Source organism: Plecotus auritus (genome assembly GCF_963455305.1).
Source record: "Plecotus auritus genome assembly, chromosome: 6".
Taxonomy (NCBI): Eukaryota; Metazoa; Chordata; class Mammalia; order Chiroptera; family Vespertilionidae; genus Plecotus; species Plecotus auritus.
In genome coordinates, this window is record NC_137773.1 from 92,807,390 (window position 1) to 92,823,243 (window position 15,854).

At 58.7% G+C, this 15,854-nt stretch overlaps 1 protein-coding gene across 1 annotated transcript in view; it reads left to right on the forward strand.

Annotated features, from left to right (window-relative positions):
* Positions 1 to 437: 437 nt before the first annotated feature.
* ADGRL1 (adhesion G protein-coupled receptor L1) overlaps positions 438 to 15,854 on the forward strand; it is a 40,120-nt gene continuing 24,703 nt past the window's right edge. Inside the window, exons 1-2 of the mRNA XM_080676521.1 lie at positions 438 to 624; positions 14,201 to 14,365. Of these exons, the coding sequence (XP_080532647.1) occupies positions 14,296 to 14,365 (70 nt within the window). The 5' untranslated portion in view covers positions 438 to 624; positions 14,201 to 14,295. The remainder of the gene's footprint in view (positions 625 to 14,200; positions 14,366 to 15,854) is intronic.

The following is a 15,854-nucleotide window of genomic DNA, read 5'->3' on the forward strand; positions in this document are numbered from 1 at the left end:
AGCCCGAGCCGTCGGCGCGGGAGCTGTTGGCGCTGTGGCGCCCCCGCCCCGCTGTCTGCCGAGGAGGCCCCGGCGGATGGGGCAGCGCGGGTCCCGGAGCTGCGCCGCCGGGCGGCGGGGGGCTGCAGGGGCGCCCCTGCTGCCCCGTTAACCCCGCGGCGGCGGCCGCCGCCGCCCCCGTCCGGGGGGGCTGGGAAGTCTCCTGGGCGCACACGTGCCACCTCCTTCGGAGCCGCGAAGCTGCGGGGGAGATGCAGGCCGCGGCCGGCACCGCCTCGGGGGGCTCCGCCTCGCCCCAGCCCCTGGAGCTCTGACGCCGCCCCCGCCCCGCCGCCTCCCTCCCCTGGAGGGGCGCGGACCCGTTCGCCCCCTACCTAGAGCCGCCACCACTGCGAGGGGGACGCCTTTAGAGCTCTGTGATCCTCATTTTTTAATTTTGTTATTTGGTTGGTGGCGGCGGTGCTGGGCCAGAGGAAGGAGGGGACACGGAGGCCGCCCTCGCCCAGCCACCCCTCATCCGTTTCCCCCCCGCCCCGATTCCGGGAGATGTGCCGGGCGGGGGGTCCGGGTTCGCGGAGCCGCAGGAGAGACGCGCAGGGCCCAGCTCAGAGCGGCGCTGGACAGGTGAGTGTTTGCGGGCCCCAGGCAAGAGAGACGCCGCACCTGGGCCAGGTGTGCGGGCCAGGAGGGAGAGGATGGAAACCCGGGTCTGTCTGGGCCGCGAAGGGGGAGGGGATTCTGGAGCCGCTGGTCACCACACCAGAGCCGGAGGGGAGTCAGAAGCGGCCCGCACCTCACCCCCACCGGCGATGGGCCGGGAGGAGCGGAGCGCCGGGCGCTTCGGGGTGGAGATGGGCGGCCGCGGGGACCCTGCGGGGGGAGGGGACAGCAAGTGTGCCCGCGCGTGGCTGCGTGTGCCCGCGCGCGCACCAGCCTTTGTGGGGAAGCGGCGCGGCAGTGCCTGCGTGTCCCCGGTGCGTGTGCGCGCGGGTTCTTGGCGCCCTGTTTGTGTAGGTGTCTGGGTGGGAGCCGGGAGGGCGCGCGCGCGGGCCCGGGCCCCGGAGGAGCCTGGTGGAAGGCTGGCACCGCAGGATTCTGGGCTGGGGGTTGTTTTTCTCTGGGAATCAGAGGCGCGGGGTGGAGGGAGGGGTCTGTCTGGGCGCCGTAGTCGGGAGGAGTGGTGCAGCCGGCAGCGGCTTCTCTCCGCGGTGCTCCGTTAAGCGTGGGAAGCTGTCAGAATGGACCCACTGGGATTCGGGCTTTGAGGACGAGCCCACTCCCTACACCAGGTGTTGGTGGTTTTCATCGCCATCCTCCCACCTGAGAGTCCTGGGACTGGAGTCTGAGCCAGAAGAGGGTGGGGAGCGCTGTGTGTGCCCCAGCCGGGGCCAGCAAATGCCTTCCAGTGCCCCGCTGGCCCCCACCTAGAGGCAGCACCCCGCCTGTACGTGGCCTCCGCCAGCATCCCTGTCCCACTCTCCAGGCTCGGTCAGCACCCGGCCGCATCCTGCCCAGGCCTCACTGCACCTCACTGTCCGCCTCTTTCCCCCAAGTCCTGGCCGGCGCCTGGGTGACCTTCCATCCCGGCCCTGCGGCAGGGACCCCCTTTCTTTCCGGGTTCTGCAGGACCCTGAGCCTGGGCTCCTCTGCCCACATCCAAACATGTGGTGCGAGGGGAGCGGGGGAGGGGCTCAAAATGGCTGCCAAGATGGCTGGTCGCCTCTGCCCGCCTCCCTCCCTCTCTCCCTCCATCTCTCTCCCGCTCTCTCTACCTCTTGGCTTGCTCTGTTTCCTCAGCTGCCGCGGAGTCACCGTCCAGAGGGGGTTGGACGATGTGGGTACAGGTGTGGGCACCTGGGTGGTTGTCTGCTCTGGGCCCGCTGACCTCAGATGCTGCTTGGAGGGGCCTCTGATCTCCCCTCCTCGGCACCTCGGGGGCTGGCAGAGCCTGTAACCTGACCCCATACCCAACTCTTCACCCGGGCTGACAGCGGGACTGGCTCCCTGCCCTTCCAGTCTCTGCCCTTCGCGGGTCTCCCAGGCTGGCACCCTGCATTGATCACTGGGTGTCAGGGCGCCCCACAGAGGGTCCGGCTGTCATCCTTGCCTGCCCAGGGCCAGGGACTAAGGACTCCCTCCGGGTGGACCTGGGTCAGGCCCCAGCTGTGCGGCCAGTTGACTGCTCCTTCCTCCCTACTCCCTTCCTCCTAATGTTGAATTTATTACTTGAAAGTGGGATGAAAAGGGGGAGAATAAGAGAAGGAATACAACCTTCATTATCATATCGAGAAAATTATCCGTGATTTTCCTAACTAGCAATTTGCCTGCCATGCTGTTCAGAACTGACTTGCCCATTAATTACAGAGATGAAAAATCATCTGGAAAGAGGAAAAGGGAACTAATTCGATCCCTGGCTGTCGGTAATCTCACCCATGCACTGAGCCACATGCGTGCCTGTGCACATGGCAGTGCCAGCCCTCTTGATGGCACCCCCACCTTCCTCTTCCTCCATCTCAGTGACCTCCTGCAGGGCCTCAGCCCACCCCATGCTTGTCACTCCTGCTCTCCAGTGCCCTGCTAGGCCTGCCCTCCCTCCAATGGGCGCTGGTCCCAAACCCCACTCGTGGCGTGGGGAGTTGGCTTAGGGCTTGATCACTGACTGGCACACTGATGTCTGCCCTTGGGTGTGGAGATGGTGCCTAGGGTGGGGAGCTGGGGACCAGCGCATCTGGGCTGTGGGCCCTGTAGGGAGGAGGTGGAAAGCAGGAGGCTCAAAGCCCAGTTCTATTCCCAGCCTGCCCTGGGGAACCCCTTCTCCTAGGGGGATCCAAGGAGGACCCTGTGAGTATGTTGGGGAGGGGCTGGCAGGCGCCTGGGCTGCTCCTGAGACTGGTTGCATCAAGGCCTGGGCTTCAGGATGGAAGACCTGTGTCCAGGGCTGTGTGTCATCTGCGTCTTATGTGTCTGTCCTCCCTGCACGCCCCCGGCTGATGGGAGATGCTGTGGCGCTTCAGCCCCAGTGTGGGCATCTGGAGTTGGGTTTCGGATCCCAGGAAGTTGCACTGCTATGCCCTCGAGTGGGTGCCCTTAATGGGGAATAGGAGTGGGATCCCTGTCTCCCCGCCCCCCCCATTTGCTGGCCACTGGGAGCTCCATCATGGTCTCTGCCCCCCCCCCCACCCGCCTCCTACCTCTCCAGTCAGACGGGTGGCCAAGGACACGGAAGGCTCTGGTTTCTGTGTGGGCTCCACTCGAGGATCCGATTTCCAGACGCCAGACACTTCCCCTCCTCCAGGCCCCTCCGTGGGGAGGTTAAAGGAGGGGCTCCCGAGATGGGGGTTCCCTGGGTCTGGAACCAGACCTGACTGCAGTGACCCTGGAGGTGCATGCTTGAGCCAGCATCCTTCCTGGGCTGGGTCTTGGCCACTCTAATGAAAGAGAAAAGTGGGGTCCCAGGGTGGGAGAAATCCAGTCCTGTCCGACGTCTGTCTTTCTGCACCTGTGTGTACCTGTTCTGTGAGTGATTGGGTGGTGACCTGGCTGAACCAGCGTGTGGCCACGTGTCCTCAAGCTGGTCCTATATTCATAGGGGTCTCCTGTGTGATGGTGTTTGTGAGCTTTGCAGAGGGGCTGGCCCTGTTTTTGTGTGTGTGGCTCCACATGTGAGCAGCACCTGCAGGTATGTACCCAGGTGTGTGTATCTCGGGCTCCTTGGAATTAGGCCGGGCCGCCTCTAGGCAATCTGTGACCATTTGCCAAGTGCCTCTCCACCAGGTGCCATGCTGGGAATGCCATGGGGACAGTGCCCTGGTCCTGCCCTCATGGAACTCACAGTATCGTGACACATAAAGGATTTCAGTCAATGGCTCATTTCATAGGAGTTGGGGAGAAGGCTTGTGTCTCCCCCTTCAGAGCAACCAGGGTCCCAGCTGGGGAGGAACAGCCCCAGACTTGGGCAGCAGCCCCTGCATTCGAGCACTACAGCAATCACAGGCCTGGGGTGTCCTGGGGTCCAACTCTGCAAAATCTTCCCCATCGCCCCTTCCCCTTTGCCCACCCTCTCCTTGCTGCTCCTCAAACATGCAAAGTATGGTTCTACTCCAGGACCTTTGCACTGGCTGTCCTTCCATCTGGACCTCACCCAGATCTCTGCAAGGCTTTTGCTCCCTCACCTGCTCCAACTGTCACCTCCCAGTAATTTTACCCCCTGCAGCCTTTCTTTCGCTCACCTCCTGACTTTCCATAGCAGGGATGGCTTTTCCGACACTCGGTAATTTCCTGACTTATCCCACCTGTTTGTTTATTGTTTTTCTCCCTGACCAGGATCTGAATGCTCAGAGAGTTTGTTACTTGGTTTGTTTCTGGATCCCAGGTGCCTAGACTCCTACCTGGCCCACAGTAGGTGTTCAAGAAATCTCACCTGAGTGAGTGGGAGGGGGCCTCATAATGGACCAGAGACCTCTGGGCAACTCCCTTAGTTGTGCATAGCTAGGGTTTCCCATGGCCCTGGACCCCTCAGGCCATTGAAGGCTGCCTGCCTGCCAGAGGCCAGGCCGGACCAGCTCTGCACCTGCCCCGGGCACCTGAGCAGAGGTGGCTTCATGGTACATGCGGGCGAGGCTGTCTGAGTGGCAGGTGGCTTCCCAGTGGGGCTGTGTGTGCTATGGAGTTTAGAGCCCAGAGGAGGAATGTGGAGGCCCCCTGCCCTTGCCAGGGGTAGGAGTCCCAAGGTCAAAGCCTGAGCAGCCCCTCCCCCACCTCCTGGGAGGCGGGGGTGGTGGTACTGAGCTAGCCTCTCATGAAATGGGACCTGTTTTTTGGGTCTGCTCTGGCTCTGGGGACCTAGCCAAGTAGAGCCCCCTTCCCATCCCCCCAACTCCAAAATTTGGGGAAAATAAAAACCTTAATAAATAGATATTGAGGCTAAAGATACCTGAGCTCCTGTCAGCTGATGGGGAGATGGTCCAGGCAGGTGAGGGGCCCAGGGCAGAATCTCTCAGCCATGGCAGTCCTGACATTGTGGTCACATCATTCTTTGTTGGGGGCTCTCCTGTGCATCATAGGACTTAACAGTATCCCTGGCCTCCTCCCATTAAATACCAGTAGCACCCCCCTCCTCCCACACACATACATGCCCACACCTAACACCCTAGTGGTGACACCTAAAAACGTCTCCAGACATTGCCGAGTGGCTGAGGGTGGGGGCAAAATTGGTCCCCCATACCCCATCATCTCTACCCCCGTCGGGTTGAGAGGCACTTCTCTAGATCAGGGATTCGCAGACTTTCTCTGCGAAGAGCCGGATAGTAAGTATTGGAGACTTTTGTGGGACACTTACCAACTCTTGCATGTTCTCCTCTGTCTCTTCTCAACCCTTTACAAGTGGCAAAACCATTATTAATTCTCTGGCTGTTCAAAAACAGGTTGTGACCGAGCCATAGGTAGTCAGCTCCTGCCACAGAGCACCCCCAAATTGCCCTTGGTAATGGAGGTTGGGGCCCCCATGGATGCATCCTCATCAGCAGAGGGGCAACCTCATTTGGGATGAGTGCAGTGCAGCCTCCCTGCCCTCTCCTCCTCCTCCTCTCCTATGCTCACTCCCCACTGTCACACTGGTTCCCTCACCAAGCCTCACACGTGCATGGGCTGCTGGCACCGGGGTGCCACCCTTCGTGGTGGGGCACAGAGGAGCCTCGCCTGGCCAGCCTGCAAGTCTGGAAGGGTTTCCTGGAGGAGGACGGTGCTTGCTTATCAGCTGTGGCCTGGAGGGAGGAGGAAGGATAAAGTGGAAGGGAAGGAGAGTGAATGGGAGAGAGGGGCCCACCTTGAGGTCAGAAAGAAGGGGGTGGCTCAAAGGGGAAAAGGAAAGATGTTGTTTCAAGGCGGGGCATGCAAAGAGGAGGCTGGAGGCTGGTGGCTGGTCTACTGGGCCAAAGGACCGAGTTTGTGAGTTTACTGGTATGTTTCTGTTTGCTCCTGGGGATGAGACCTGTGGAAGGGTGAAGGCCCACAGAACAGGTAGCAGCATAAGCTACCTTTGGCTGCTGTGTGGGAGCACTGCAGAGGGCAGGAAGGGAGGCCAGGAGGCCAGCAGGAAGAGGAGGCAGCTGTCAAGGCAAGGGCTCCAGTGAGGGCCTTGAGACATCAGAGATGGGCTGATATGAGGTTTTGAAATCTGAGTTGACGGATGGTTGGCCGGAGGGCGGACTAAAGTGGGGATGGGAGAAACTGCAGGTTTCTGGTTTTGACAGTGGGTAGACAGGAAAGAAGAGGGTGGGCGTGGGGAGCACCCACCACTCTCAGGCCTCCTGCCAGTCCCCCTCCCCTCCCCCCCACACACACATAGTCTAATCACCCCTCACCATCAGGAGTCTGAACACCTGAGTCAGGTACCATCTCTCTCCACTCAGAACCTCCCTGGCTCCATCTCACTCAAAAAAAAAACAAAACCCAAGTCTTTCCCCCTGCATGGTCTGCCCTGTAACCTCCCACCCCCCCTTTCTTTCCACTCTTCCCCTCTCACCAGGCCGAAGCTACATTCCACACCCTGCCTCGGGGCCTTTGCACATACAGTTCCTGCTACTCAGGATGGTTCACCTCCCTGAGACCTCTGCCAAAATGTCACCACCTCAGTGAGGCATTTCCTGTCTATAACCTCCACCCCCATCTCTCCCCTTCAGGCTTATTTTCCCCCAAAACAATTGTGACTAGGTGGGAACTGGGTAACTAGTCACTGAATGGATGACCTGTTCTCTGGGTTTGTTTTGTCTTAGTTCATTAAACAGGTACACCCTCCTAGCCCAGGGCTAGGGATGCAACAGAGCACCAAGCAACCATGATGGCAGTTTCCCTGTGGAATCCTCAGTGGTGAGGAAGACAGCTGATCAGCAGCAGAGTCCAAATTCGATTAGGGGAGCCAAAGGTGGAGGGAGGCCCAGTGTGCTGCAAATGTGGGTATGGGGAGAGACTGATGCAGACCCGGTAGGCAGAGCCTTTGGGAGGAAAGAGGGTGGGAGGCCCAGCAGAGAGAGAGAGAGAGAGAGAGAGAGAGAGAGAGAGATGGGGGTGGGAGTGGGGGGCTGAGAACAGGCACATTGGGAGGACAGAGTAGAGTAGGTGATGACAAAGTGGCAGGAGATCAGGGCCTGAGACTCTACATTAGGACTGCGAGGCAATGGGGAGCCATGGAGGATTGCAGGCAGGAAGGGACATGATTGGGCTTTCATTTTGCAATAGGGTGGAGATTGGATAGAATGGGAGTGGCAGATAGAGGGGGAGCCCAGGGAGGAGGCCCCTAGGGGAGGGGGACACTTTGAACAGTCCCTACTCCTTTGCAGCGCAGTGCCACTCAGCAGCCAAAATTGTGTTTTAAAACTCTCAAGACAGGCAGACCCCACCCGGTGGTGTTTGCAAATAAGTAAGATGCATGGCTGGAGTGCGGTGGGATTTTAAAAAGCCAGAATGGGCCCTGGCTGGTTTGGCTCAGTGGATAGAGTATCAGCCTGTGGACTGAAGGGTCCCAGGTTCGATTCCTGCCAAGGGCACATGCCCAGGTTGCGGGCTCGATCCCCAGTAGGGGGCGTGCTGGAGGCAGCCAATGAATGGTTCTCTCTCATAATTGATGTTTCTCTCACTTTTCCTCTCCCTTCCTCTCTGAAATCAATAAAAATAAATAAATTAAATTAAATTAAAATTTTTTAAAAAAGCCAGAACGGGATGTAGGAGTGCTGGGGCCCGCAGGGCCTCCCTGACCTGGGAGAGGGCCACCAGACTGGTGCAGGGGGAGAAATGATGGGACTGGACCAGGGAGGTGGCAAAGGGGTGGGGAGAAGTGAACAGATTCTGAAGGGGAGGCCACAAGAGCTGCTGGGGTTGGATGTAGGGGTGAGAGTAGAGGGGTCCAGGATGACTATACAGTTACTGAGCGCCTGGGAGGACCAGCTGCCCACTGCTGAAATGTGGGAAGATGGGAAGATGAATGTTTAGCAGGGATCCTGCCTTCCCTGAGCCCACAGTTCCCTTCCTGAAGGAGGGCATGTTCTGGGCACTCTCTGGGCAGTTGTTCTGCCTGTGCAAGGTAGATCTGTTAGCCTGGAATAGGAATGGGGAAATGGTCTCAGAGATGCCAAGAGCCCTGCTCAAGGCAGCACAGCAGATTCAGACCCAAGGTCTGCCCCTTCCCCCTCGATCATGCCTGAAGACTTCCTGGAGGAGGAGGGCCTGTGAGCTGGGCTCTCAGGTGGCTGAGTTTGGGGAGGGCTTAATCTGCTGAGGAGGGAACACGAGATGCTCTGTGGAGGGAGGTACTAAGGGGCTCAACGCCCCATTGTCATATCCCCTCCCCAGGCACTCAGACACCCACCACTTGAGCACAGAGGGTTGCTATGGCAACTGCACTCTAGGGCAAGCTGGAGGCGCCCCTGCTCCAGCATCCCGTTCTCCTCCTGTCACCTGACTACCCTATTCCAGGGCACCCGAGGACAGAGCCTGGGCTGCAACACCCACCACTGGGTAGCCCGCTCTACCCCCACCCCCTGATTTGAGACCGACGGGATCAGGTGCTCAGGCACCAACACTGAGGCAGGTGTGAGGCAGGTGGGCCACCTACCTGCCTGACCTGGTAGCCAGACACGCCTGAGGCCCATTCCCTCTCTCAGCATGAGAGCAGTGAGCCCCACTTCACTTGGGTTCAGCCGGGGCCACTCAAGTCACTGAGGTGCAGGTTGGCGACAGACGCAGATGCAGGCTCGCCTGGCCCTGAAGAGTGGAACCTCCAGTCCAGCTCTGAGGACTCTCAATCACACAAATGCAGTAGGGGCCTGGAGGGGGACTCTCCTGGCTCCCAGGGTCTCCCCAGTTCTCAGCGCCCAGCCTGCAGGGCCAGCCTTCCTGTGTTCAAAGCCCCCTTACCAGTTGGGTCTCCCTGGGACCTCACTTTTCCTCATCTATAAAATGTGGGTTACTCCCCTTTACTCAGTCCTTAGGACGATTAGGTGGGTATGTGTGCGTGGTGCTCGCACGGGCACGGTGTCAGCTGCTATGCCTGGCACCTCGGGTGGCTCAAGCACTGGAGACCCTAGCAGCCCCACCGCCCTGCAGTTTGTGAAAGGCTCCCCGAAGTTGTGCAGCCCAGGGTCCTGCCTCTGTCTGCCCCCCCCCCCTCCATGTGTCCTGACCCTTGTGTGACTTTCCTAGGGCCGACAGGACAAAGTACCCTAGACTAGGCGGCTTTAATAGCAGAAATGTATGGTCTGACAGTTCTGGAGGCTGGAAGTCCAAGATCAGGGTGTTGTCAGAGATGGTTCCTTCTGGGGCTCTGAGGCCAGAATCTATCCCAGGCCACTCCCCAGCTTCTGGTGGCTGCCGCAGTCCTTGGTGTCCCTGAGCTTGTAGAACCATCGCCCTGACTCTGCCTCTGTCTTCACATGGGCTTCTCCCCAGGGGCACGTCTGTGTCCTCACCAGCCCTACTGGCTAGAGCCAACCTTAATGACCTCATTGTAACTTGATTACTTTTTTTAAACAATTGATTTCAGCGAGGAAGGGAGAAGGAGAGAAACATCAACGATGAGAGTCATTGATCGGCTGCCTCCTGCACACCCCCTAATGGGGATGGAGCCGGCAACCCGGGCATGTGCCCTGATTGGGAATCTGAACCGTGACCTCCTGGTTCACAGGTCGATGCTCAGCCACTGAGCCACACCGGCCAGGCTTGATTACTTCTTTTAAATAAGGGCCCATTCTGAGTCCTAGGGGATGGGACCTGAGCATATCTTTTTTGGGGGGAGGATAAAATTCAATCCAAAATAACCCCCTCGGAAGGTCCCAGGATGGTCAGGCCTGGGTCTCCAAGGTGGCTCCCACATACCGACGCCTGGCCTTCCCGCCCAGGTGGGCACAAGGTGGCAAGTGAAACGCTGGTGTAAGGTGGGCACGAAGTCAGGCCAGGAAGAGAGGGAACGGGAGCCGCAGGGCCCAGCTCCTGAGCTGCTCCAGGGAGGGGACCTCAGAAGCAGCGGGGCAGCCCTTGGGGAACACTTTGTGCCCCTTAGGCATTGGTGCCTAGCCAGTGTGGGCCAGGCTTGGCCCCAGGTTGCAGGGCAGATGCCCCGCCTCCAGCTGTCCCCATTACCATCCTTTGTCACTCATCTTGGTTCATTTGGTAAATATTTGTTTGAGGACCTACTGCATGACTAGGCGCCAGGAGACGTCTCAGGAGCTTCCATTCTCCTGGGGGTACAGAAGCAATCCAGGACTACACAGGTAAAAGTCACCTGGGAGAGACGTGATTGGTGGTGACGATGCTGCAGGGGACGCGGCACTCAGTACGTGCCAGGCGCGGCCCTAAGTGTTTCACGTGGATGAATTCCTCTTATCACTCTGCTATCCTGTGAGGTATCCCCATTCTACCAAGACAGAAACAGGACCTAGGAGGTTACAGGATGGCGGGGACCGGATAGGTAGGCACAGACTGCAGGGTGCTGTGATGCAGGGTGTTGGAGGCCCGTCCGCACCTCTGAGGGGTGCACATCTGAGCTGAGATCTAAGGGCTGTGGAGCTGGGGTCACAGGCAAGGCCTTGTGGGAACCGGGTGGCTGGAGCAGCGGGGGAGAGAGACGGGAGTCAGAGCACATGTGGCCTCATGGGCCGTGGAACCGGAGCTGGTGCAGGGGTTTAAGCTAGGGAGAGATCTGTCCAGATTGCCTTAGACAAGACCCCTCTGTGGAGACACCCTCTGTGGAGACAACCCAGTGTCCGTCTTTGGATGATGGAGATACACAAAGGGTGGTCCATCCATCCAGCGGGGTATTACTTCGTCACAAAGGGGAAGGAAGCTCTGACATGCTACAACTTAGATGAACCTCAAAAAACGCAATGCTTAGTGAAAGAAGTCAAACGCAGGGTTGTGTGATTCTATCTACTAGTATATGAAAAGCCCAGAACCTGCAAATCCATAGTGACAGGGCAGATTAGTGGTTGTGGGGCTGCGGGCGGGGGGGTGGGGGTGGTGAGAGAAAGAGGTTTTGCATAAGAGGCACAGAGTTTCTGTTTGGGGTGATGAAAAAGTTTTGGAAATAATGATGTTGGTGGCACAGCATTGAGAATATAATTAATGCCACTGAATTGTATGGTGAAAAAGAGTGATTTTATGTTATGTATATATATATGTAACCATAATTTTTTTTTAAGGCCCCTCTGCCTGCTGGGGGAGCCTGGAGTGGGAGTAAGAGAGGCTGGAGTGCAGGAGGACAGAGGTCAGGGCCATCGGGGTAGATGGTGAGCCCAGGTCTGGAGGGGGCTGCCAAGGATGGATGGGCCTGCAATGTTCCAGAGGCGCAGACCCAGGACTTGCTCCTGAACTGCATGTGGGGGATGAAAGACAGAGGAGCCAAAGGATTTTGACTCTGAGGTTTTGACCGAAGGACTGGAGAGGACGGTGGGATCATGGACTGATTGATATGGGGGCTCTGTTTTGGTCTGGTCAGGCTGAAGGTATGGTGGAGACTCAGTGGAGGTGTAGTCGGCGAGGAGGGAGGCAGGGCTAGAGCTCGAATGTGGCAGTAGTCACAGTATAAACAGTGGCTAAAGCCGGGAGGCTGGTTGGGATCCCTGAGGGGGCGGGGGTAAGGACAAGAAAGAGGCCCCCGGCTGGGGCTCCAGGTCCTGGGGTGCGGCCTAGGAGGAGGGAGAGGAGCCACCCCCCTCAGATGGATGCTCCCTGGGCCTGACTCTGCCATGCTGTGGACAGCACCCTCTGATGGGTCCCAGGTAAATAAAAATAAATAAATAAATAAATAAATAAATAAATAAATAAATAAATATTCTGTCAACATTTATTTGTCCCCGCTCAATCGCCAGTCCCTTGTCTTCAATCTCTCATCTCCACAGACAACTGGTCAACCCGATCACTCTGATCTGCCACCTGAGACAAAGTCCGGGCTTGTTTATGCAGACTGTTATCCTTACCAGAACCCTGCAGATACAGACTATTTAGGGAACTGGGGTCGGGAGGGGAAAGGTCAAGGTCAAGGTCATACAGCACATAAATGTCCATCAGGATCCAGACTTACATGGGTTAGCTGTCCTCAGCCCGGCCTCCCAGCCTCCCCAGCATTAACCAGCCACTAACCAGTTTAACTGCGTCAGGGAGGGAGTGTCCATCTGCCTGGGGTCAGTGCCTCCCCTGAGGCTGGGAGGTGGGGTGGGGTGGGGATGAGAAATGAGGTGGTTAGGCATGCCCTTCCCCCAAAATTGTGAAACGAATGGAAAGTGTCACAGGCCAAGTCTGGTCAGGGTTGTGGGAGGAGACAATTTTGGACAGTAGAGGGGAGATTTCTTGCTACGGGGCAGGGAAGGGGCAGAGAAAGCTGCTACAGGCATGGGCACAGGGATTCAGGGCTGTACTGTGAAGTTGCTGTCCCATTTCACAAAAGAGGAGACTGAGGCCTGTGGGTGAAAAGCTGCAGCAGGTATGCGGGACCCTGGGCAGTGTTTCAGGCAGAGGAAACAGCCCAGGCAACGGTGGGGAGGGTTGGGGGAAGAAGCGGCTGGAGCATTGTGGGAATGGAAGGCTGGCGAACCTGGTAGCAGCCCCAGATCACCCCCAGCCTCCACCCTGGTGAGGAACGGAGACCCCAGAGGAGAGCAGAGGGATCTACGTCATTAAATGATCCCTCAGCACTGAGTGGAGGGCAGGGGCGGCGGGGAGGAGGCCAGGGCAAGGTCCGGGGCAGCAGGATAGTGGCTTGGTCCTGGTGGTGGCCTCGAGGGCCAGAAGTGGGCACATTGGTGAGATCCTTTGGAGGCAGAGCCCACAGGGTTGCTGACGGAGTTCATGAAGGGGAGGGAAGAGGCAGATCCTTCGGTTTGGGTCTGAGATTCAAACAGATATTTGCCACTGTGTGTCGGGCCTGTGCTAGAAGCTGGGGATGGGACCATGAACAAACAACCCACCAACCCCTGCCTGTGCAGGGGCCATTTGTAGGAGCTTGGAGGTCATTACATTTGAACAAAGGCCTACAGGAGGTGAGGGAGCAGAGGGAGAGGCCATGTGGATAACGGGGGCAGAAGGTAAATGCAGAGGAAGTGAGGCCCTGGGGCAGGGCTTGGTGTGGTGGAGGAATCGCAGGAGGCGGGGATGCTGGGGTGGCAGCACAGAGAAGGGGTCAGAGACTTAACTGAGTCAGTCAGTAGGCTTTCGTTTGGGGGAAAAAACAGGAGCTGGGCTCTGTTGAGAGATTCCAGACTGGAAATAAGAGACTGGGAAAGTATTGGGTGGTTGATGGTGTTGAGACTGTGGGGCAGGCTGGGATGACAGCGGGGAGGATGGAGCGGGGATTCATACGTTATAGGGCTGGTTAAAACACAAGTGCTGGCCCTCCCCAGAGAATGTGTTTCTGGCAAGTTCCTGGCCAGGCTGGTGCTGCTGGGCCTGGGCCACACGTGGCAAACTGGGTGTAGATACAGCAAAGGGCCGAGGGAGATGTGGGCAGGCAGCTGAAGAGCATCCACGAGAAACCGAGGCAGCGAGCTGTGGGAAGGAGTGACTGTGAGGGAGGAAATAAAGGGTCAGAACCTAACTGTGGTGGGGACGACTACAGGGCAGGGCACACGACCCTCACCCCTTCCTTACCCTCCCTGGCCCTCAGGGGGCTGCCCTCTCCCCTCCCCACCTGCCTGTCTCCAACTTACCCCCGGAGTCCCCTGGAAACAGTTGTCCCTGGCCCCCAATTTGTGGCCCCAGCCAGCTACCAGCATAAGAGAGTCAGGAAGTAGGGGGTTGGGGGTGGGCCTGGATTCCTGCCCATGATCCTGAGGGGGAGGCTGCACATCGTCGGGCAGGGATGCCGGGTCCCCCACCCTGGATGCTCTGAGGAAGCTCGGCTGGAGGGCTGATGGGCAGGGTCGGGATTTCAGGATGGGGAGGAGGCTTCCAAAGGGTCCCTTTCCCCAGGATGCAGGGTCTGAGGCTGTCTGGTGCCATGCTAACACCTGTCACCAGGGGGCGCTGTTCTATCTGCTGGGGTGGGGGTGGAAGGAGTGTGAGCCCCAGGCCCTGGAGCGGGGCGGCCTCTGACCAGAGGATGTGGCTGCTGTCGGTGGAAGTGCTGGATGTGGACGGGCCTCTCGGGCCTGCAAGCCCCCACTTCTCCACGGCCTGCTGAGGGATGGCCCCACCTCACTCTCCCTGTCCTCCCCAGGCTGGTGGGCCAGGCTGTGGTGCCCACCTGGTGATGCAGGGCAAGGACCCCTGCACCAGCCACTGAGAGCTCCGAAAACGTCCCCGGCCGTTGCCATGGCCCGCCTGGCCGCTGTGCTGTGGAGTCTCTGCATCACCGCCGTCCTGGTCACCTCGGCCACCCAAGGTAGGTGCTGCTGGGGCCGCGTCTCCACCACTCGGCCGGTACAGTGGGTGGAACATTGAAATGCCTCTGAACTACTTGTTAAAGCCCCTACCCCACCCACACCTCAGAGGAACCAGGCCAGGGCAAGGCTTGGTGGTTACACACCGCCAACAACGCTGAGGGGTCCCAGAGCCTGGAATACAGCCTGTGGCACCCTGGGACCGGTACAGGCCTTCCTGGTGATCTGAGGTTTGTGTGTGTAGTACCTGTGATTACATCTTCCCGGCTCTCACTGGAAGAGGCTTAATTAAAGCATGCCCATTGACATTTATTTAAAAACAACTAATTACTCGGCTCGGCCCTGTGCCGTCCCCGGGATCCTGTGCATGCCACAATTAGTGCCCCGAGCCTGCCCGTCCACCTCACCAGTTACTCAGTTATGGTCCCCATGGTGGGCAAGGGCAGAGCAAGGAGGGAGGCAGGGAGAAGGGGCCTGCTGACCTTGTCCTTGCCCTTGCCTGGGGCATGGCCCCTGCCCACCCCTCCTAGCCCTGTCTGGAGGGCCCTGGCAGTGAACACTGCTTCCCAGTGCCCCTTCATATAGCCCACCTTTAGAGAGCCACACGGGAGGGGGCTTCATTCAGCCGTGCCCAGGGCCTTGGCATTGCTCTGGCCAGCTGGTATCTTCTGCTTCCGCAGTGCCCGAGTTCTCTGCCCATCTGGGTCCTGCCCCATGGTCCCAGCTGGTCCAGGAGGGGCTGCTTCCACCCCCCGGACCCATCTGAGCCAACCCTCCACCCCCGGCCTGCCTCCCAGACCCAAGACGGGCTAAAATTAGCCGTGGAAGCAGATGGTGCTAAAGGAACTCATGTAAAACTTTCCCCCAAGTGGAACAACTCCCCCCAGAAAACCCCAGGGGCCTGGCTGCCATTCTCCATGGGTCCCCCGCCAACAGTGGCGGGACCCGATCTTAGGAAAGAGGCCGGCTTAGCTCTGCTGCCATTAGGCACTGGTACCTTCTCTTCATCTGCAAATGACAGTTGTCCCCACATTGCAGCCTCTGGGCCACTCTGTGCATCCCCACGTCCCTCTGGCACCAGCACGGCCTGGCTGGGACCAGTGTCCAGGAAGGTGGCTGCCTCAGCAGGCATGGGCCCTGCCAAGCCCACTCTGCCCTGCAGAGACGGGCTGCACCCTGTTGCCTCACTGTGTGCTGCTGCGTCCACTGCCTGGTTCTGTGAAATGGGAGCTGTCAGCTCCTGTAGGAGGGGAACAGGCATAGAGGTGGTCAGTGACTGGACGAAGCCACCGGCCAGGGAGTGGTTGAGCTGGGATTTAAACCCATCAACCCAAGCTCTCAGTCCCCACACGGCATATAATGGGGACTGACGTGTGACGATGCTGGGCCTGCCCAGGGTGTGCTCTTTCATTTTCCCACAACTTGGGAGGGTTTCCCAGGTGATAATAAGGAGGAACCTTCTAGTGTCGCCCTCGCCATTGACAGCACCAT